This window comes from Urocampus carinirostris, chromosome 14, assembly GCF_059441175.1.
Source record: "Urocampus carinirostris isolate Australia breed hairy pipefish chromosome 14, RoL_Ucar_1.0, whole genome shotgun sequence".
NCBI lineage: Eukaryota > Metazoa > Chordata > Actinopteri > Syngnathiformes > Syngnathidae > Urocampus > Urocampus carinirostris.
This window is the reverse complement of record NC_142362.1, coordinates 29,542,730-29,565,791: the sequence shown is the minus strand read 5'-3', so window position 1 is coordinate 29,565,791 and position 23,062 is coordinate 29,542,730. Positions and strand designations below refer to the sequence as shown.

The 23,062-nt window shown below is 40.4% G+C and overlaps 1 protein-coding gene and 1 pseudogene across 2 annotated transcripts; both read right to left on the bottom strand.

Moving 5' to 3' along the window:
• Positions 1 to 319: 319 nt before the first annotated feature.
• Positions 320 to 22,878, bottom strand: LOC148353143 (NXPE family member 3-like). Of its 2 annotated transcripts, none has more exons than XM_088352564.1 (5): positions 22,784 to 22,878; positions 12,704 to 13,491; positions 9,732 to 9,802; positions 9,448 to 9,654; positions 320 to 1,805 (listed from the first exon to the last, which is right to left on the bottom strand). In XM_088352564.1, the coding sequence occupies exons 2-5, from the start codon at positions 13,234 to 13,236 to the stop codon at positions 1,237 to 1,239; spliced, it is 1,380 nt and encodes a 459-aa protein (XP_088208690.1). In that variant the 5' UTR covers positions 13,237 to 13,491; positions 22,784 to 22,878; the 3' UTR covers positions 320 to 1,236. The 2 variants fall into 2 exon arrangements, with proteins under 2 accessions (XP_088208690.1, XP_088208689.1); XM_088352563.1 differs by lacking the exon at positions 22,784 to 22,878 and adding an exon at positions 22,325 to 22,459.
• LOC148353144 (U2 spliceosomal RNA) lies at positions 22,625 to 22,741 on the bottom strand (annotated as a pseudogene).
• Positions 22,879 to 23,062: the final 184 nt, after the last annotated feature.

Sequence of the window (23,062 nt, the reverse complement as noted above, 5' to 3'; positions counted from 1 at the left end):
TTTTGTTTTTAACTTTGCCTCTACACATTTTAGTCATAGTTGATCGGTATGCCTTACTGATTTAGACCTTTTAAAGTTAGACCTTTATTTTTTTACACTCCTAGAAGGAAAAAACTATTATTTTATGGAAGGAAATATGTATTGTCATGTATGGAAGTAAGTCGGAAAAATCATAGCTGCAGTATCAACTAAACCCACCTATTTTAATGGTGAGGCTTGAATTTGATTTTCAGTTGTTAATCATTTTCCATCTCAAAAAACAATTCAGTCATGTGAAGCCTCGTGATTAAATGGGCCAACCAAGTAGTATTAGTATTATATTATATCATTGTAAGGTGTGTGATACATTTACAGTAGCTCCAACTCAGTTGACCCCAATTTTAGCCAGTTTTATCTGTTTCATGGGGAGGAGCAAACCCCTTTCCCAAAAAAACGTCCCGGAGAGAGATTGGCACGGCCAGGCCGTATTTGCCCAAGACACACTACAGGATGTGGTGTCCATTTGTTTCCTTTGTCGTGCTTTTTTTGCACACTTTCAGATTCCTTCCCTGTTTGGGGTTTTGGGTGTACCTTATAGTCCAGAAAATATGGAAATTTGTATTTTTTTTAATTTATTTTTTTAAATCTTTTTTTCCACGTTTATCCCAGAGTGCCATGTCTAATCTTGTTGCAAACAATGTTAACTACGTTATTATAAAGGCGGGCGGATTGATCCAAATATTAATCTATGCATGTACTGAGTGAGTACTTGAATCGGATAGATACTATTGTCTCAAGATCAATGCGGTCTTCCAATTTTAACTATTACTATCATAATATTGTTAGTGTGTCATAATATGATTCATACTCTATAATTCAATCCAATTATGTATATGAAATGAAATGATTTGCATTTATATAGCGCTTTTCAAGTCAATGACTTCCCAAAGCGCTTTACAATGTGCTCCACATTTCACAATAGCGGCCTTGTATTGCAGCCATGTAAGACGCTAACCTGCTTATTGGGGGTTCAGTGTCTTACCCAAGGACACTTCGACATATAACACGGACGAGCCGGGATTCGAACTGCGATCCCTTGATCCCAAGACGAGCACTCTACCTCCTGAGCTACTGCCGCACTACTGACTTTATTCTGCCTGATTATAAAAAGCAGAATAAAGGCAGTACATTTGCACATTTAATCACGAGGCTTCACGAGGATATAAAACTTTACAGTTCTCTTATACTCTTATGTTTTCATCGTTTTAAGTTGCTTTTGTCGCCATCGCGGCAAACATAGGACAACATCATATCTACCATGGTCTTGACGATGGGTCGAGGTGGGTGCAGGTTGTGCGGTAAGCGGTGCGCCAAGACCATCTGCCAGGCGTCCACCAGAATAACGTCGAGACCCTTGAACATGGCGCGAAGCACTATATCTTGCTGCAGTGTTAACCAATCGCTGTTGTACAGGCTAGCATCCCGGGGTAAGGACTGGGGGTTTGCCGAGCGAATCACTACTACAGTCTCCGGTGCCCGTTCCAGTAGTCGGACCACGGCCTTGCGGATGTGCCGTATGCGCTCCATATACACCTGCAGGGGGAAGGTGCCGAAGTGGGCCCATACGCCGAGCGTTACTACCGTGTTGGGACCGCCAGTCAGGGTGTCTAGCTCATTGGCGACGTAGCGTAGCTCGCTGATCAAAACTGGCTGGATGCGGATTGGTGCCCCATGGAAAGTGTAATGGAGCAGAATGTTGCGGGTGCTGTCCACTGCCAAAAAGGGTCCTGATTTTTTGGGATTCTCCAGTTGTAGCTTTTTCAAGTCTGTAGGACAGAGTCCAATGATAACCACATTATATTAGGCTGTTTGGATTGCAAAGATTCCAATGTTTCTATGTCTGTTTACAGACGTTCGTAATTCAAGAATTTTCAAGTGTCCGTCATATGGACTTTTACTCCTTTCTCAACCATCTAGCACAGATACATATTTACAGATACATATAACAACATGGCGGCGCGCATGGATGCTGCTGCGGCTAGCTGCTCTCCAGCTAATCTTCTATTTATTGCCATTCTCTGGTCTTTTTTGCTTTCTTTTTTGGACACATGCATGGATAAAATGCCGCAGCGAGGCTTTTAACCAGGACAAAAAAAGTATGATCACATAACACCGATTTTGGCTAACCTGCATTGGCTCCCAGTTAGCCTTAGAAGTGATTTTAAGGTTCTATTAGTATTATACAAAATCATACATGGACTTGCTCCCTTTTATCTTTCAGATCTGATTTGCCCCTATGTCCCAGTCCGAAGCCTACGATCTGAGACTGCCGGTCTTCTGGTGATCCCAAGAGCAAAGAAGTGTTCTGCTGGTTCGAGAGCGTTCTCCATCCGGGCACCGGTGCTGTGGAATGCTCTTCCCCCTGAGATCCGATCTGCAACCTCAGTGGAAATGTTTAAATCTAAGCTTAAAACTCACTTCTACTCCATAGCATATGAATAACCTACTCTTCTCATCGGCTGAAAAATAGTCTGTGTAATATAGTGTAATAATCTGTGAAGCCCTTTGAGACTCTTCGTGATTTAGGGCTATACAAATAAAAATGACTTGACTTGACTTGACAGTATTTCCCAGACTGTAAATTGCACCTGACTATAAGCCGCACCCAAAACATTTTTGAAAGAAGAAAAACATACTGGCCGTACATAAATAGGACATAAAAATTTAGGCCAAAAGCCCTTGTATGCACAGGGGAAACCAGTGGCAGGCTGTGCATTTTACACCTAGGCTTTCAGCTCCAGTCTGAATTAACAATTGTTGTTCTCAAATGAACCGGCCTTTGGAAGTTTTATATTTGTGAGGACGCGGGGTGACAAGGATCATTAAGGCCCACCCGTACCCTACCACGCACTTGGTTCCGTGTTGGACGCCGCCGGATGCTGCTGCCGTCAAAAGCAAGAGGAAGCCCGCAATGCGAACTGCACAAGAGGTGGGGGATGTAAAGAGCCCCGCGTAACATGGACGAGGGACACATAAAGTCTGTCTTTTGTAACAAAATATTAGTTCAACAAAGGAGAAATATGACGGGTGGATAATGGAAAAAAAGTCTGTGAGATAGAAGCTCGGCCCGACTGTAAGGATTAACATTTTAGGCCTGAAATTTGTGTGGGGTCAGGCTTGGATTCAAGATCAAGATCTTACCTCCAAGGCTGAATGTGGCAAACAAAGCCCTTTCCCACTTGCAAAAGACTTGCCTGCTTCGGAGTTGTTTGACCTTTCGCTTGTTTGACTTGACTCGCTATTAAATCAACACAACAATATATTTCCTTGTAAAGCTTGGTGACTTCAAGTTTAACAACTGTTGGCTCAATCATTTTGGTGGATTACCGCCCCCTAACCAATAATAGTTTGTGGAACCGGTCACTTTTCCAAATGCTAGGTAGCAGGCGATTAAAAGACAACTCGGAATCTGATTGGCTAAACAGACTGCTTTGCTGATTTATTGAATTATTTTATTATTATTATTATTAATGGAGAACACATGATTCAGATATTTTCGGGGGATAGCAGAGAAGACCTTGCAGGGCCTGACGGCCTCCACTGGTGGAAACACCTCAGCCATCTCATTTCTGTGCTATGACCCAGCCTTCGAGAAGATGTTCCAGTTCGGACCACCTGCTTTTGTTAGCTCTGAAGATTTTTTTGACTTTTTATGTTGCTCTAAGACTTCCCGCTGCCGTTTCCAGTCTCCAACCATCGATTTATCAATGCAAAGTTTATGTTCAGCAGCTCGCTTTCCTTCTTTACCGGCCAGCTCGATTTCTTTTACCTTGAAAGCTGCGTCATATGCTTTTCTTTTTGCATTTACCATAATGACAGCATGCCCATTCTCATTTTATTTACATACAAAGCGCATTACCGTGTGTTAAACTTCTTCTGCTGTGTTTATTGACGGTAGTGACTTGCGGCGTCCTCAATACCACGTGTCTCACTCTTACCTTTCGAGCACCCCTGGCAGCCATTGGATTAAAAAAATGCTTATGTTACCCGCATGACTTCATTAGCCGAGGGTTGAAATTGTGCGATAAGAGAACCGACATATAGTCTTGAAATTACGGTATTGGCCGCCTTTCGTAGCCCCGCCTCATTAGCCAGCCAACGGGAAACTGGCTTAAGCGTAGTTTTGCATTTACTGCTGAATTCTACATTTGTGAAAGAGTCATTGAGATTGGATCACAGTACAGGAAGATTTGTTTTTGTGCATTATTGATAAGTGAATGCAAATATATCTATTTTCCCGTAGCTAACACAAAAGGGGTTCATAGAGATCTTTCTTTAGATGTCTTAAGAACAATAGCTTTTGTTTTTTCAGGTAATGCTTGCTTATGCTTAACACATTCTGTCTGGAAACTTAATACCAAGGTGTGCAGAGAGTCGTCTAATCTGCTCAAATTACCCTTTGCTTTTTGTTTTTACCCTGAATACATAGTCAGTTCTGTTTTAAACTTTTGGGTTTATCGGTATTTAGTTAAGAGCCGCATATGCAATTTTAAGGTAAAAACTCAACTTTGATTTTGTACAAGTCGCACAGGATTTAACAACAGGCTTAACCATTCATAAAATGTAACTCAATCACATCCATTTCTTACATCCCCAAAAAATCAACGGGGAAATGTCTAGTACAGAGAAGTAAAGTGCAATGCAATTAAGACATTCGTCTGCAGACTATGTGTGCACCCGTCAATGCTAATCAACTAGTGCAGCATTAGCTTCTAAGAACAAGTGCTAAAAAAACATCAGTCGCATGATCTTAAGTTCTTACATCTCTTGCGCACATGACAAAGTGAATGAGAGCAGACCAAGTATTGCAACTACATTAAAAAATCTAATCGAACTTTTGAGTTTTAGTCAGTACAGTATATTGAGTTTTGTTTTGAGATTGTTTCTATCGCACTTCTGCATACATGTTAACTCCTACTTCACTAATATTGACTGCTGAGCTAGTTGATTAAGATTGACAGCTGCGAACACAGTCCGCAAATGAGTGTTTTAGCTTTGGCACAATGTGTTACTTTTCTGTACTAGACTTTTCCCTGCTAATTCCTACACAATTTCAATCCATAGGGACAGTGGAATCTCATTCATTTATTTATGCACATCACTAATTAAATGACGAGGCCTTTGGCTACCAAATGGTGTCATACAGTAGTTACTGCCGGTGTTTACACGCGCTTCTTTGAATTTCTGAGCAGAAATCACATTCCGTCATTGCCTGCCGCGGGCCTTCACAATGCTTTGTTCTAATTGAACAGTCGTATTCCCCCGGTTGAACCAGTTCTAAGGCCGCTGCTAGGTCGAGGCGCTACCAGACAGACCAGGGAAAGCTGCCACGTCGACACGGGCCTGGACAGGCACCACACCTGAGAAGATCCGCGGTAAAGGACCGTCTGAAGGCGCCGCAGACACCGTCCGATTCGAGAGAAAAAATCATGTATAAACCGCATCGTATTCCAAGCCACAGTGTTTAAAATATAGCAAAAAAGTACTTTAATAATGTCCTGGGATTGAGACTTCACCCCTCCACCAACTTCCTCAAAGCACAGCTTCTAAATGCAATTCTCTCTCTCACCCAGTGCCCTTAACCACTGTCTAAGTTTATGCCTGTTTGTGAGACTGGCTGACACGCTTTTAGCATCACTCCCTACCTGGCTGGCTGCATCTTGCCTAACAGACAGAAGAGACGACCAAATCTACATGTTCACCCCTATTAAGAAACTAAAGATGAGAGAGGCAACTTTTGTTTCCCAACAACATAAAAGGACATTGCCAGTTGTAATTTTAGTCGGTTCACTACTGTGGCAAATTCACATTAACACATCAAAAAGAGAGCAGTGAGCTGCAATCAATAATGTTAACATGTTACTGTTCCTGAACAAAAACCTCTAAACCCCTTGTCACTATGGCAAACAGAGCCAACAGGGCTTGTTTGTTACATTGCTGATTTTTTGGTTTGACTCTGTTAACTTCCATCCATCCATCCATCCATCCATCCATTATCTGCACCGCTTATCCTCAGTAGGGTCGTGGCGGTGTTGAAGCCCATCCCAGCTATCTTCGGGCAGTGGGAAGGGGACACCCTGAACTGGTTGCCAGCCAATTGCGGGGCACAAAGAGACAGAAAACACACTCGCTCATTCACACCTGGAGACAATTTGGAGCGGACAATTAACCTGACATGCATGTTTTTAGAATATGGGAGGAAACCTGAGTGCCAGGAGGAAACCCACGCGAGCACAGGGAGAACATGCAAACTCCACACAGGAAGATTTGAACTCTGTTAACTTTTGCTCTGTAATAGTTGCAGTGCAAAAAACCGTATTTTTCCGACTATATTTCACTCCAGATTATAAATCGCAACAGCACAACACAAGCAATGTTGAAATGATCAACACAGACCTAGAGCACCCTCTTGTGGTTTGTGTTAAAATAACTTGTAAAAAGATATAACCAGTAATAATGTGTTAGCAATTATGTGCCTCTGAGTATGAGGCTATGTTCCCACTGCATGGAAATCCGATTTTTTTTTTTTTTTGCATGGATGCTACTTGTATCAGATCTGTTAAAGTCTGCCTGAACAGCATAGATCCGATTTTCTCACACTATCACCATGCCACATTCATACATATCTGATCTTTTGTAATGCGACTTCTTTGTGAACGACCGAGGCGCATTCATGAGACCTGCACGTTAGCGAGAGGCGTGAGAATATAGACATCAACAACCACAGCAGACAAAAACACGTAAAAAACCCCAATGGAGTGAAAGATTGGTTTTGGATTGGATATTAAATCTCATCTCATCTCATTAGCTACACCGCTTATCCTCAGTAGGGTCGCGGGGGCGCTGGAGCCCATCCCAGCAATCATTGGGCAGTGGGCAGGGGACACCCTGAACTGGTTGCCAGCCAATAGCAGGGCACACGGGGACAGACAACTCACTCGCTCATTCACACCTAGGGACAATTTGGACCGGCCAATCCACCTGAAATGCATGTCTTTGGAATGTGGGAGGAAACCGGAGTGCCCGGAGGAAACCCACGCAAGCACGGGGAGAACATACAAACTCCGCACAGGAAGTCTGGAGCTGGATTTGAACCCACGCAGGAGGAGACATGAACTGTGCCGCACATGCGCTAACCACTGCGCCGCCGTGCTGCCCTGGATATTAAATGTATTAGTTTATTTATTTAATTTTGAGTAGGACAACTTTGTTCAACAATCGGTAGCACAATAATTTCAAATTGCTATATAGGCTAGGCATTAGCTTCCATAAGTACTTCCGCGTGTGTCGTCACGTGTCCTCTTCATACAGGAGACACATAGAAGTCCAAGGGAACTGTGTACAAGTCACATTGACTTTGAAATCTGAACAATCTAGTCAGGTCATATATTTTATTTATTTTTTATGAAATGAAATGAAATGACCTGCATTTATATAGCGGTTTTCAAGTCAATGACTTCCCAAAGCGCTTTACATTGTGCTTCACATTTCCCAATAGCGGCCGTGATCTGTGCAGCCATGTAAGGCGCTAACCTGCTTATTGGGGGTATTGGGAGTTCAGTGTCTTACCCAAGAACACTTTCGGCATGTAACACGGACAAGCCGGGATTCGAACTGGGATCCCTTAATCCTAAAACGATCGCTCTACCTCCTGAGATACTGCCGCCCCAAAGTTTTCAATAAGTATTTACATTGTATTGGTTGCATTTTTTGCACTTTCTGACTTTATTTTCAAAATATCATGCAATGGCAGGTATAGTCTACATCAGGGGTCGGCAACCTATGACACGCGTGCCAGCAGTGGCACGCGAGGGGTTAACCAGTGGCATGCGAGCACACGGCAAAATAGTAATGATTTTTTTTTAATGTGCATTTTCGGCTGAAATTAGACATTTTCAGCACGCCGTGTTAGTTTACGGTAGCGACCCTCCTCCTCAGCGCCTTGTGTGTGAGCGTGTGTCTGCGCGGTGCCGAGGAGAGGAGAGATCCGTGTTTTAGCTCAGCCACAGAAATATGGCGCGCGATAAATGAATGAATCACGACAGCTCCTCCAGGCTTTTCCAACCAACGTGGACAGAGGACTGGGGCTTTGTGCAAAAGAATGACCGTGCTGTCTGTGCATTATGCCTCGAGAGCGTTGTACCTCGCACATCAAGTGTTAAAAATCATTACGAGACGAATCATGAACGTAAATTCAAAGACGAGTCTGACAAAGCGGAGACATTGAAACACGCGGCAAACAAACACAGACCCTGAAGACTTTTGTCACTGCTAAAAACACAAGCTATAACATTGCTCACTGCATAGCAAAGTACGGAAAACCATTTACTTATGGCGAATATATTAAAGAAGCATTTGTGAGTGTGTGTACCCTCCTGCTCAGCTGTTATTTCTGTTGCACTTAGAGTATTTTCAAGTAGCCTTTTGCTACGCTGCCGGTATTTCAAGATTTGATATTTTCTGCAATATCATTGATGAATGGTATGGTAGCTGTCCATATCACTTGTTTTTTGGAGTGTATTTCAATGTATATCCATGTAATGTATTGGGACTGGTATAAAATGACAGCTCTATTGGATTTTAAAATGTTTTTGTGTGAGTCATTATTCTCGGTGTGGCACACTGATTTACAAGGAAATTTGAAAGTGGCACGCCACACCGAAAAGGTTGCTGACCCCTGGTCTACATGCTGACCTTGTTATATATGCATTTTCATTACATTGTTGCCTTTTTATTTGACTCTGTTGGCTTTTTTATCATAAACAGTTGTAGTAAAAATAGTTGTATTTATTTTTGGTATGCTTTTAACATTTGAATATTAGTCGTTTAATACATTTTAAAAAGGAAAATCATGTTTGTGCTGAGGGCAGCACGGCGGCGTAGTGGTTAGCGCGTGTGCGGCACAGTTCTAAGGTCTTGGGAACCTCCTGTGTGGGTTCAAATCCAGCTACCGGACATCCTGTGCGGAGTTTGTATGTTCTCCGCGAGTTTCCTCCGGGCACTCCGGTTTCCTCCCACGTTCCAAAGACATGCATTTCAGGTGGATTGGCCGGGCCAAATTGTCCCTAGGTGTGAATGATTGAGCGAGTTGTCTGTCCCTGTGCCCTGCGATTGGCTGGCAACCAGTTCAGGGTGTCCCCTGCCCACTGCCCCATGATTGCTGGGATGGGCTCCAGCACCCCCGCGACCCTACTGAGGATAAGCGGTGCAGCTAATGAGATGAGATGAGATGAGATGTTTATGCTGTGTTTATCATGAATATAAACTAACCCAAGGCGGGAAGGTTGAATTAATAAATGATCATGACATTTCCAAGCAAAAACAACCGAATAGGTATGGGATCATCATTGATTTAGTATTTACTTGTATCAGATTGATACGAAATTTCCCCGTAACGCCCATTCCTACCTGGAAGCACACTGAGCAGGTACTCGAACCACTGGCGCATGGTGGAGTCGCCGTACATGTAGACCAACTTGTTGGTTAAACATCTAGATATAACGGACGCGTTGTCAAAATGGCGGAAGGGAGCGTCGTCCAAGGGCCTCCACGAGTCCTGGTAGTAGTACCCCGATATCCCGAGCTTCCTGGCATCCATTTTTTGACTGCCGTATTCTAAAGTTCACAACGGATATGATAATGTGAAAGTATGGCGAACCAATTAAGAGTAATAATTCAAAGATTTCTTGTACCTTTCCTGTAAGGGAGCACATTAATGGTTGCCGTTGAGGAAGCGCGGATGGGAGCTTTGACATTTTTGCCGCTGGGGTCAAAGAATTAAAGCAATGCAAGTTATGAAAACAGACACATTTCCAAATCAAGCATGCTTGCGCAAGTTAACGATCACAAAAAAATACAGATCTGATTGACAGGTCCAACTCAAGCATGCTTGCGCAAGATACAATAACAATCACAAAAGAAATACCTCCAAAGCGTGAACTTAAAGAGACATTGTGTAATATTTGACCACTAGATGTCACCGTATCGTGTAGCACAGCCGAAAATTGGTGCTATAAAGCACAATGAAGAATACAAACTTCGCAAACTCAAAATGAACAAACCGCACCATCTTTTTTGTCATTATTTTGCCCGGCCTATCAAAAGGTTTTGTGTACTTTGGGGTAAACCGTAGAAGCAAGATACTTGACGATAATGTCAGCTCCCGTGAGGTGAGCCTTATTTATTGTAACATAAATACAAATTTCTTAACCTACAAGAAATAAAAAAAATCTTGTTTATATATATTATGTCCTTTTGTTTATTACTAAGATTAATCCTTTTTTTTAAATTATCATTTGTATTTTTACCACTAGGAGGTGTTAAGTAATCCACACAGGCCCACTAGATGTCTCTGTATTGTCACTGAAAACTAGTGGTAAACAGCGCGAGGAATAATACAAACTATGGAGACTCAAAGTGGCCATAAAGTTCAATTTTCTTCTATTTTTTTGTAAGGGTTTTGTTTTTTTGCACTCCGTTTTCGTTGCACGACAGAGTTCAGAGACATCTAGTGGACAAATAATACACACTGTCTCTTTACCTTTCCTATTAAGGTAAAGGCCTTAAATCAGGGGTCATCAACCTTTTGAAAACTGAGATTATATATACATACAAATATATACAGTATATATACATACATACATATATATATATATATATATATATATATATATATATATATATATATATATATATATATATATATATCGTATTTATTCATGTTAACGCACATTTTTCCTTTACCTAAAACAAAACTCAATGTCTAAGTGTACATTTTTTGTTTCAACGTGGTTGAAACACAGGTTGTGGCAGTGAGAATCCTAAGCGCTTACCACTCGACTACCAGTGAGACAGATGACAAATGCAATGCATTGGCCTTTATCTTACTATCTTTAGTCATGGTGCTAGAGACAAATTATATTTTTCCTGGGCATTCCACATATTACAATGACAATAAATTTGTCACTGACAATACTTAGAATAGAAGAATAGTCTTCTTCAGATGATTGATGTTAGACCAGAACAGAAGAATAGTCTTTTATTCTATTCTAAGCATTGTACGTGACAATTTTGTCATTCTAATATGTTAAACACACAACTAAATCAACATTCATTTCTGGTACCATGACTAAAAATTGTGTGATAAAGCAATAAATCTACTGCCTTTTGACAAGTTATCTATAGCACTGGTGTTCCAGAGCTCTGACAACTAAGCAGTACTTGGACCTGTGCATGGCATAACAGCAAATGTACGTTCCATGGAGTTGTTTCTGTGAAGACTCCACAGAAGGTTATTTGATCACTATCGATTTCATTTATGGTGTTATTGTTCTACAAATTTTGTTCTACAAAGAATCCAGGTGGGACATTTGATTGTTGCTCCCGGGAAAACAACAAATGTTTACACTAGGGAGCTAATGTCACACTTTTTCTGCTGCAAACTGACTAAAGCCCCACGTCAGAGAAAGGAAAATTGATGTGGCCCTAACAGGAAAATAATGTGGTAAAATTGATGTGGCCCTCACAGGAAAATAATTTGGGGACTCCTGATATAAGATAAAAGAACTGGTGTTCCGCTGAAACGTCCTACAATGCCAAGACATCCTACCCTGGGCTGATATGACAGCAATTTTGGCTTCTTTATAATCAAATAAATCCAGAAAATCAAAACACTGAAACTATTAATGATCACAAACAGAATTGTCACTTGTATGAAATGAGGGTTGGCATACACTCATCGTAATCAACAAACACCATACTAAAAAGATACCACGGAAAAACACACCAGACTTAAAAGCTATGAGAGAAAACTGTACTTTGAAGCACTGAAAGAGTCAAATAAGACTAAATGAAAACAAAAATCCTAAGATTCTTGTTCCTCTCTTTCAAGTAGACGCAGATTTTTGAAATATTTATGTGTAATTCATACTTGTCAACCTGTACGGTTTTGCCGTACAAAGTATGTTTTTTATATATTTTAAGACAAGTACAACGTACAAGGAAATCTGTACGGAAAAACACAAATTTGTCAATGATGGGTACCATCTGGTATACACCGAAACGAAACGGCAAATCATTCAAATCAAAGGAGTTTGCTGCGGAAGCCTCTATCTCGGTATCGTTTTTTTGTTGCAAGCGAAGCGAGCGGTTTGATGCTACAGTGCGCATGCGTCTGCCGCCTGGGGATTTCCCATCATGCATCATTCAAAAAAAATATATATATGGTGTACAATTGTTTTGTATTTTGTACGGGAAAATACGACAGTTTGCATGGGCATGGAGCCGTGAAGGTTGACAGGTATGGTAATTATTTATATTTTTAAACAATAATTCATCAAAAAATATGTCTACAGAGCTTAAAATATCCCAATTCCTACAAAAATATTTTATATAGCTGATGTTATATTTTACTTGTTATCTTGTTGTTGTGCCCTGCACAGCCCTTTGAGACATTTTGTGATAGAGAAAAATATGACTTGACTTGACTAAGTACTAAACCGCTTTCAACTGCATGTCATAAGTAGAATGAAAACTTTTCCCAGATGCGTGCTATTGGGCTCTGAGTATTGGGAGGTACTGTAAGTGATATAAGAACACCCGGCTTGAGTTGAGGCCGAACACAACTATTTTTTTCAGAATGAAATGGACGCTATCGCATACAAACCTCTTAAAGAGCAAAGCTTCCTTTTTGCTGATGAGTTTTTTGTCGTAGCCTCCCATAGAGTGCTTGTATCTGGTGTCACAACCGAGCGTTTTGGGACGGTAGCAAAACCAAGGCTCGCCGGTGTAGAAGTCTGTATAGTTGCACAGCGGGCCGAGGTCCGGCCTCAAACACACATTGCACACCGTCCTCTCGGAACTATTTCCCCGTCGAAAAACGCCATAGAAGAACACCCGATCGGGCCGGTTATCCCGCAATCGCCGCAGCACGGCAACAGCCTCGCTGGAGTGCACCATCAGAACGTTCACCTGAACCGAACCCTCCCACAGAAGCGGAAATCGGACAGAATAAAGTCCGTTCTGGTGGTCCGATACCTGTCCAGCCACGCCTGCGCTGTATTTTGCGGAGTGCAATCGGGCCAGCAAGAAATCGCCACCATAGCGCTTGGGTCGACCCTTGTAATCGCGCAGTTGTACCTGTACCTCCAGCTGGTTGCCCACGTGCAGATTTTGATTTTTGGGGGGGCTTTTGATCATAAACAGACTGTGGGCCGGGTCACTTGTCCAGGACAGATCCGGAGAGGTGGACCTAGATTCTGGGCAGGGCCAAGCAATGAGGTTTAGCAAGTCACGTTCCTCCAACTGTTCTTCAGATGATCGAGGTTTAACCAGTTGTGGGCACGAGGTGCTGTTGTTGCTGATGGTAGTGAGCAATGTAGAGAGGTTTGAGACCTGGTTTCGGTTCCCAATTTGGTAAACTGCTGAAAGGGACACGATGTCGTTCTTCCACCTCTGGGGAGATGAGAAAATATTTTGAGTAATGGTGGGAAAAACGACTCTTTTTAGAAAACTCACTAATAAAAGCTGGCTCTTTCGGTTCCCTAACGCTTTTTCATATTGTTTTGTTGCTTTAATCCATATATTACCAATTATAATGTAACATTATGCATGAGGGGAAAAGTAAAGCAAATAGACAGAAAGGGAAAAATGAGGAAAAAAACAATAAAAGGCTTGGTAAAAAAAGAAACGTAAGAAAAAAAGGGGGGAAAGACAAATTAAAAAGAAAAAAGCAAGAAAAATGAGGAAAAAACTTAAGGGGAAAAAGAAAATGAAAAGGCAAGAAAAAAATATAAGGGGGTGAAACAAAAGAAGAAAACATAGAAGGAAAAAAGACATGGGAAAAGAAGTGAAAAGCTAGGAAAAAAGGAACAAAACAAGAAAAAAGAAAATGAAACGAGAATAAAAGAGAGTGAAAAAAAGAAAGAAAAAACTGATTTGTGGGTGGCCCTTTGATCAGTATATTACCCAAAAAAATGTAGGATTACATATAAAATGAATTAATATTTTTAAACCATTATTCTACTAAATCTATAATAGCATTTATAATGAAAAATATGTGTATCTTCACAGTGGAAGCTGTAGAGTACATTTCAATTGCAATAGTCTTTATTTTCATTAATATCAATGTTGTGAAACATTGTATGCAACAAGATTAGACATGGCACTCCAGGGTGGTAGATGTAATAGAGATACTTTGAAGAGAGAAGGACTCGAATAGGCCATCCATCCATTATCTGTAACGCCTATCTTCAGTAGGGTTGCGGAGGTGCTGGAGCCCATCCCAGCTATCCTCGGGCAGTTGGCAGGAACTGAACTGGTTACCAGCCAGTCTCAGGGCACACAGGGACAACTCACTCGCTAATTCACACCTAGGGACAATTTGGACCGGCCAATTAACCTGACATGCATGTTTTTGGAATGTGGGAGTAAACTGGAGTGCCCGGAGGAAACCCACACAAGTACAGCGAGAACATGCAAACTCTGCACGGGAAGGTTGCATTAGCTGGACTTGAACCCTGAACCTCTGCACCGTGGGGCGGCGTGCTAACCATCCGCCGTGCCAAAAAAAGAATAATTATAACATAGTGCTTAGAAAACTGGCCTAAGTTATAATAATGATGCAATGAAGATTAGTGCATTTTAACAATATTGCAGTGAAAATAAATAAAAACATTGTCCTAACAATAGCTGTAGACGGGTCCCACGACTCCACATTTCACACACTTGCCGATATTTTGGAGGAAAAACAAAGAAACTTTGCAGGAAGTACTGTAACAAGGCAAATCTAGTCACCGGACCGTTTTAGCAAAAAGGTTTGACTTTAGTGAATGCACCAAAGCTTGGAATGGTGTGGTTGTGTGACTCTCCACCAGCGATTATTATTGTGCAGGATGGTGATGACTTCATTATCTCAACTGATCCCGTGAATAACAAGTAGTATTTGTTCACGTAAACATTCTGCATTGACTGTGTGAACGAATTATTATTATTTTCCCATGTTAAGGTCTTTTCTATATTTTGCCTTAGACTACACAGACACAAACTATTATTTTTGACAACACAGTAAATATAAATTGAGCTTCAAATGTTATGTTCGGTACGGTAAAAGGATACACGGAGTATGAGCTCCTTCCAAAGATTTTCGATAGGGTTCAGGTTAAAGGAATGTGGAAGTTTGAATTTGGGTTTTGTCTGTTGGACTCTTTGTGTTTTTCGCCAAAGTTTTCTGGAGTAAATTTTGACGTGGGGCAGCTCTCAGGCAGAGGGAGGTGACGAGCTGTCTGGGGGCCGACGCGGAGGAGTCAACGCGCCATTCTCCCGGGAACGGGAGACCAATGAGAGCGGGCTGCGTCGCGACCAGGCGGAGTCGACGCACCATTCTTCCGGGACGGGAGACCAATGGGACCCAGCGATGGGGGGGAGGAGATGCTTTGCTGAGCAACTCGGAGGAAGGAGAAGAGTCGGTTTTTGGAAGGAGAAGCGTGCAGGTATGTAGTGATTTGAGTGTTAGAAATAAATCCACCTGTGAGTGAAATGCCGGCTTCTGAGAACTTTCTCTGCAGAAAAGAGTGCGCAAATTGTTTGGATGAATGGTGATTGGGAAAGGTCACAAATTGGAGTCAGATGATTACCGTGTTTTCCGCACTATAAGGCGCACCGTGTTATGAGGCGTACCTTCAATGAATGATATATTTTTAAACTTTTTCCATACATAAGGCGCACCCCATTATAAGGGGCTATAAGTGCATGCTGGTTTAAGATCAGGTAATTGTGCAATTTTGTAATTGTAATCCTGTGCAGTCCTTCGAGACATTTTTGTGATTAAGGGCGTCATAAACAAATGTGACTTAACTTGACTTGGCTACAGTAGAGGACGTAGTTACATTATGCAGCCATTAGATGGTGCCACGCTAAAGAGATGTCAACAAAACAGTCAAAATTTATTAATAGATAACAAACAAGCTTTCCACAATCTTCATTCACTCCCAAAATTAATAAACAGCCGTTTTACTATTTTCTCTGAGGTAAAGCATTTTCGTGGCACATCTTTAACATCTTTGAACAACAGCAAGGCATAACATTTTACTTTTCCTCCATTTAGTCAACACGCAAAAAAACGTCTGATGCTGTTATGGTAAATTAAACGTTCGTGCAATCGCAATATAGTGACACTCGTAATGTGCAAAAACAACAAGTGCAAAACAATAACAATAAAGCAATAACATCATAACTGTAAATTGTAAAACGTGAACACAAACCAAGTAGGACCACCTCTGAATTCTTTAATGTTACGTTCCTGTGCCAGCGCTGTTGCCTTCATTCGAATAGTTATTGTACTGACACTTCTACTTGCTGCTCTTTGTTCAACAACCCACTGTTCAAGTGTGTCCTCTAACTGTGGCCATCTCGCTTTATTGCCACGGAAACTTTGTTTAGTCTTTCTTACTTGGCCATCGATTCATTAATGTTGAACTCTCTCGCTGCTGCTCTATTTCCGTGTTCTACTGCGTGACTGATCGCCTTGAGTTCAAATTGTGCGTTGTAAGCGTGTCTCTTAATAGGAACCATTTCAGGGTCTTTATACAAACGCACAAATAAAAGAGAATCGTTGTTTAATATTTCCCAGTATGCACAGCACACTTCTTCTTATACGCGAAAAATGGAGTCGGTGGCTGCTTCTCTGAGTTGCGAGACCTTGTAATTCAATATTGATCCATATATAAGGCGCATAGTCAGCTTTAAAAAAAAAAAAATCATATTTTATGTGCGCCTTATAGTGCGGAAATTACGGTAATTTAAGTTCGTGTTGATTTAACAAGAAATTCCAACAAGGTCTGGAGGCTGGTTGGGCCATGCTAGAACCATGATGTGCTTCTTACAAAGCCACTCCTTGGTTTTTCTGGCTGTGGGCTTCGGGTAGTTGTCGTGTTGGAAGACCCAGCCACGACCCATCTTCAATACTCTGACTGAGGAAAGGTGGTTGTTCCCCCAAATCTCACAATACACGGCCCCAGTCATCCTCTCTTTAATGCAGTGCACTCGTCCTGTCCCATGTGTAGAAAAGCACCCCCAAAGCATGATACTTCCACCCTCATGCTTCAGAATAGGGATGGTCTTCTTCGGATTGTACTCTTTATTCTTCTTCCTCCAAACACGCTTAGTGGAATTAGTGGAAGTACCCAAAAGTTGTATTTTGGTCTCATCTGACCACATTACTTCCTCCCATGACTCCTCTGTATCATCCAAATGGTAATATGCAAACTTATAACGGGCCTTGACGTGTGTTGGTTTAAGCAGGTGAACGTTTCGTGCAATGCTTGATTTTAAATCATGACGTCTTAGTGTATTACCTACAGTAACTTTGGAAACGGTGGTCCCAACTGTTTTCAGGTCATTGACCAACTCCTGTTGTGCAGTTGCGGGCTGATTCCTCACCTTTCTCAGAATCATCGAGACCCCACGAGAGGATATCTTCCATTGGGCTTAACGCCGATTGAGATTGATCATCATATTCAGCTTCTTCTATTTCCTAATGTTTGCTCCAACAGTAGATCTTTTTTCACCAAGCTGCTTGGCAATTGCTCCGTAGTCTTTTAAAGCCTTGTGGAGGTGTACAATTTTGTCTCTGGTATCTTTGTACAGCTCTTTGGTCTTTGCCATGTTACAAGTTAAAGTCTTACTGATTTTATGGGGTGGACAGGTGTCTTTATGCAGCCAAGGACCTCAAAAAATCAGACTCAGGATGATACATGGAGTGCTTCTAATGGGTGGACTAACAGGTCTTTCAGGGTCAGATTTCTAGATGATACACAAGTGTTCAAATACCTATTTGCAGCTGTATCACACAAATAAATTGTTAAAAAAATCATGTATCGTGATTTCTGGATTTTTCTTTTTAGTTTATCTCTCACAGTGGACATGCGCCTACTATAAAAATTTCAGACCCCTCCATGATAGCAAAATAGCTGGGTGTTATTATTTTCTTCACTGTCATGTTTATTTGTAAAAGCCTTAATCACTATTTAGCTTTGTGAAAAATCATGTGACAAGAAAAAAACATCGACTCTGAAGAAAGTTGAAAAATGTACATTTAACATCAATATCTTTGTTGAACCTTTTTGCAATATGCACTTTGGCGGGGTAAATACTGTGAATTATTTTGAATGAAATGTCCCTCAATTTGTTTCTTATTAAATGGCATTTTGGTAGGAACCAGACTTTTTTCCAATCAATCAATTCAACATATTTCTTCTAAAAATACATGACATATGGAACAGATACATTATGTTTTTGAAACAGTGATCTGAGAATTTCTTTACTTTGATGACGGTTGTTGGAGATGGTGGCTAACCTTGTATACATCTACCTACAAAATAGGACTGCAGTAAATACAGTTATGGTGGTGCTGTCTCAAGCACAATGTATGAGATATTTGAATTTCTCCTCATTGTGATATTCTCCCTCCCTACTCGCATCCAAATTCAATTTACGACTATAAAATATCAGAAGGTCAGCTTATATGCGCATATTTAGTAGTGTGTCACTAATGGTAGGCATCACATTGGAAAGGAGGCGTGGCTTATACAGGACAACAAAATATAGATCAATGGGGCAAATGTAAGCATTGAATTTACGGTAAAGGTTCGCTGGATTTGGGTCTTTTAATGAGTACAATTATTTTTGCAATACACTATGCCTGAAGAAAAAAATACAATAAAATGTCTTGGACAGTACCCTGAAAAGGAGAATGAGATCTTCAAGCTCAGACACAAAATGGATATGGCATGTCTCAGGCAAGTGTTGTTTTTAAGCTCTGAAAGTTGAAAAAAACAAGAAGAGCTTCACAGCTTCCTGGTGTTTCTTCTATTTCTTGTATTATGTGGCTATTGAAGCAGTTTTAAGGCGGTCGGCTTCTGTGCAACTTATATGCGAGTATATACTGTAAATTGTAACTAAATTGTTACTTTCAGAGTCACACACTACTTTTTGGTGTCAATAATCTGGGGGTAACGTAATTACCTTTTTAAATGAAGAAACTAGTTAGTGTACTGTAACTAATGACCATTTTTCAGTTTCGCAGCCAAGACTGGTTTTCACAGGTTCCTCCTTTCAAGAGCAAAACAATACATAATGTTAACTTCTTGATTGGGTACATGAATGACCGCTTTGAAGGTGAATGAATAGTTTCTAAATCTGTATTTTTTTTCCAAGCACCGAATACAACATTAAGGCCCAAGACTGGGAAAAAAATATATATATCTTGCCAGTTGCATTTAAGAATGGCTACTCGTACCTTATTCATTGACTTATTTGGGTCACTCCTTATCACTATTGTTACAAAGTACACACCTGGTAAATATGTTTCCCTCTTGATACCGCCATTCTTTTATGGTATTTTTCTCCTTGAAGTCTTTATTACGAGTTTATCCAGGAGTGAACTCACTCATCTCATGGCAACAATGTTTACTATCTTGTTATCAATGACCATAACAACAGTTCTTATTCTATATCTTTAGTGTTTATTTTGCAATGTATTTTGTCATGTATTTTTTTGTGGTCATTTATCAAGTGTTTTGTCATTTATTGTGTCATGTATTTTGTCGTGTATTTTGTCCTGTATGTATTTCAGTACTGTATTTATTTTGGGATTTAATTATATTCACCTCTTTGAAACTCCTTGTGATTAATTATACAAATAAACATGACTTGACCTTACAAGTAATGTATCTTGTCGGGTATTTTTTTTGGTCATTTATTTATTTCAGAATAATTCGGTCATGTATTTTGTAATGTGTTTTGTTGTGTATTTTGTCACATATTTTGTAGTGTATTTTGTCATCTATTTATTTCAGCACTGTATTTATTTCGTCATTTATTTTGTAGTTTATTTTGTCATGTATTGTGGTGTGTATTTTGTTGTGCAATTTGTTGTGTATTTTTTGTGTGTTTGGTCGTGTATTTTCTACTTTATTTTGTACTTAGTTGTATATTTTGTTGTGTATTTTGAAGTAAGGTTTGTCGTGTATTTTGTGGTGTGCTTGGTCCTATACTTTATTATTTATTTTGTCACGTATTTCTTTGTATATTTTATGATTTATTTAGTCCCGTACTATATTTATTTTGTCGTGTATTTGGTCATTTATTTTGTCAAATATTTTGTTGTGTGGGCAGCACGGCGGCGCAGTGGTTAGCGCTTGTGCGGCACAGTTCATGTCATGGGAACCTGTTGTGGGTTCAAATCCAGCTCCAGACTTCCTGTGCGGAGTTTGTATGTTCTCCCCGTGCTTGCGTGGGTTTCCTCCGGGCACTCCGGTTTCCTCCCACGTTCCAAAAACATGCATTTCAGTTGAATTGGCCGGTCCAAATTGTCCCTAGGTGTGAATGAGCGAATGAGTTGTCTGTCCCTGTGTGCCCTGCGATTGGCTGGCAACCAGTTCAAGGTGTCCCCTGCCCACTGCCCGGAGATGGCTGGGATGGGCTCCAGCCCCCCCGCGACCCTGATGAGGATAAGCGGTACGGCTGATGAGATGAGATTTTGTTGTGTATTTTATCACAACAAAATGTTAATTTGTCATTTATTTACAGTATGTCTGTATTGTATTTACAGTATGTTGACATTTACATTGTTGGGTATTTTGTCATTTGTTTTGTCATTAATTTGTTTTCCCACTGCGAATATTTTGTCCTGTGTTTTGTAATTTATTTTGTCTTTCTTTACGTATTTTGTTGTATACTCTTTGTCGCAGTAAAATGTTATTTTGTCAATTATCTCAGTATGTGTTTTGTCGTTTATTTTGTCTTTTTTTTTTGGTCACATATTTTGCAGTGTATTTTGTCATTTATTTTGTCCTGTACAGTATTTTTTTTCAAGTGTTTTGTCCTGTATTTTGTCGTTTATTTATATCACTACTGTATTTATTTTAACGAGTATTTTGCCATGTGTTATGTCATTTTTCACGTATTTTGTCGTGTATTCTGTCACAGCAAAATGCTATTTTGAATTGTATGTATTTCGTTAATTTTTTGTCGTTTATTTTGGTTTTTATTTCATTGCCATGTTTATTCTGCTATTCTACGTTGTCATTTATTTTGTTGTGTAAATTGCCGTGTATTCTCTCATTTATTTATTTCATGGCTGTATTTATTTTTTCATTTATTTTGCTGTGTTTTTGTAGTGCAATTTGTCGTGTGTTTAAATGTGGTTTTGTCATTCATTTCTGTACTGTATTTCTTTTGTCATTTAGTTGGTTTTGTTTTCGGTCTCACGTTTTCGTCGTGTTACAACAAGATGCTATTCAAATGAGGAGGTGGCCCAGTTCCCTGTGCTCTTCACATATTGGTTGATCAGTGATGTACGAATCGGCTGATATACAGGGCGGTAGTGGCTCAGGAGGTAGAGCGCTCGTCTTGGGAGCAAGAGATTGCAGTCCGAATCCCGGCTCCTCCGTCACATATCGAGGTGTCCTTGGGCAAGACACTGAACCCCTGATGCCCCCAATAAGCAGGTTACATGGCTGCATGGCCGCTATTGGGAAATGTGAAGCACACTGTAAAGCGCTTTGGGAAGTCTTGACTTGAAAAGCGCTATATAAATGCAGATCATTTCATTTCATATATTGATCAACCAATAGGGGAAAAACTCACTGCCCCCTCATTTGAGCAACATTTTATTGAGACAAAATACGACAAAAAACACGACAAAATAAAGGACAGAATACATAACAAAATACGACAAATCATATGACAAAATGCACCCAAAACAACCACGGCAAAATCCATGATAAAATACAAAATGAATACTGAAAGAATCCTGAATGAATTCATGACAAAAAATGACGGTATGCCATACATTTAGATATTACGGTATTTATTTATATGTTCATTTATTTACATGGCATTTTTTGTAGCTATTTATACATTTAATTCTACATATGGCAGAATTAGTCCTCCATAACGACGGAATGCTTTTTTGCAACAATAAAATCAGACAATTTCCTGCAGCGCGCTAAAGGAGGTATCACTGCACACTAGTTAAAAAAAACAAAGGTCTATATGGGTTGTATGATCAATTCAAATATAAGGAATAAGTAAACAAAGTTATCAAACAACAATACCATTGACACATTACATTCTCTTAAAATCTTATTGTTTTGATCTATTTTACAAATCGAAGTAAATAATCCAATATATGCCAGGAGAAAGAATAGATGAAATAAAGCCCACTTAATTTCTCTTGAAATCAGTGTGTAGTACATGCAAAAACATCTTGTGAAAAATATCTCACCTCTCCAACAGTTATGTTGTACAGCAAAACAATGATCCCAAACAGAGAAAGAACCACGAGGATGTATTTCCATAGATTTAGTGACATGACTCGAACGGTGCCGTCGACCTGCGCTTGCCGCTATATGTCAACATAGGGGTTTTAAGGGGTTATAAAGGTTATTTAGCTTGTTCATAAATCATTATCCATTATCCGTTATCGGTCAGTTCATAATACGCTACAAAGCCTAGGAGCCGGGACACTTACTCTCAGCCAAAAAGCCAAGCTAAGGTCCTAGCCTTAAAGCCTTGCTGCGATCATTGCGAATGCACCGTTCCCGGAGGTACTGCAATACCGGGCCGTTGCGTGGAGTGGACAGAGCAAGCTCCTATGCCATCTCCGAGTTGCAAAAATCAAAGATCATAGCTTCATAGATAGTATAGAAAACCAGAATTACAGTTGACAGCAGGTGAGGCTTACCTGATGGTGCCTTCAGGGACAGGAACTGTGCGTGTGTGTGCGCGCGCCCGCGGCAATCTTAAAGCTGGTGCGATCTGCTTTAAACTTTCCCCTTCGTTTCTATGGCGTGTGAATATAAAAGAAGAACATACCTGTCAACTTGTACGTTTTTGCCGTACAAAGCATGTTTATTATGCATTTTAAGACGTGTACGACGTACAAGAAAATCTGTACGGAAAAATGCAAATATCTCAATGATGGGTACCATCCGGTATATACCGACTGTCACGAAACGGCGAA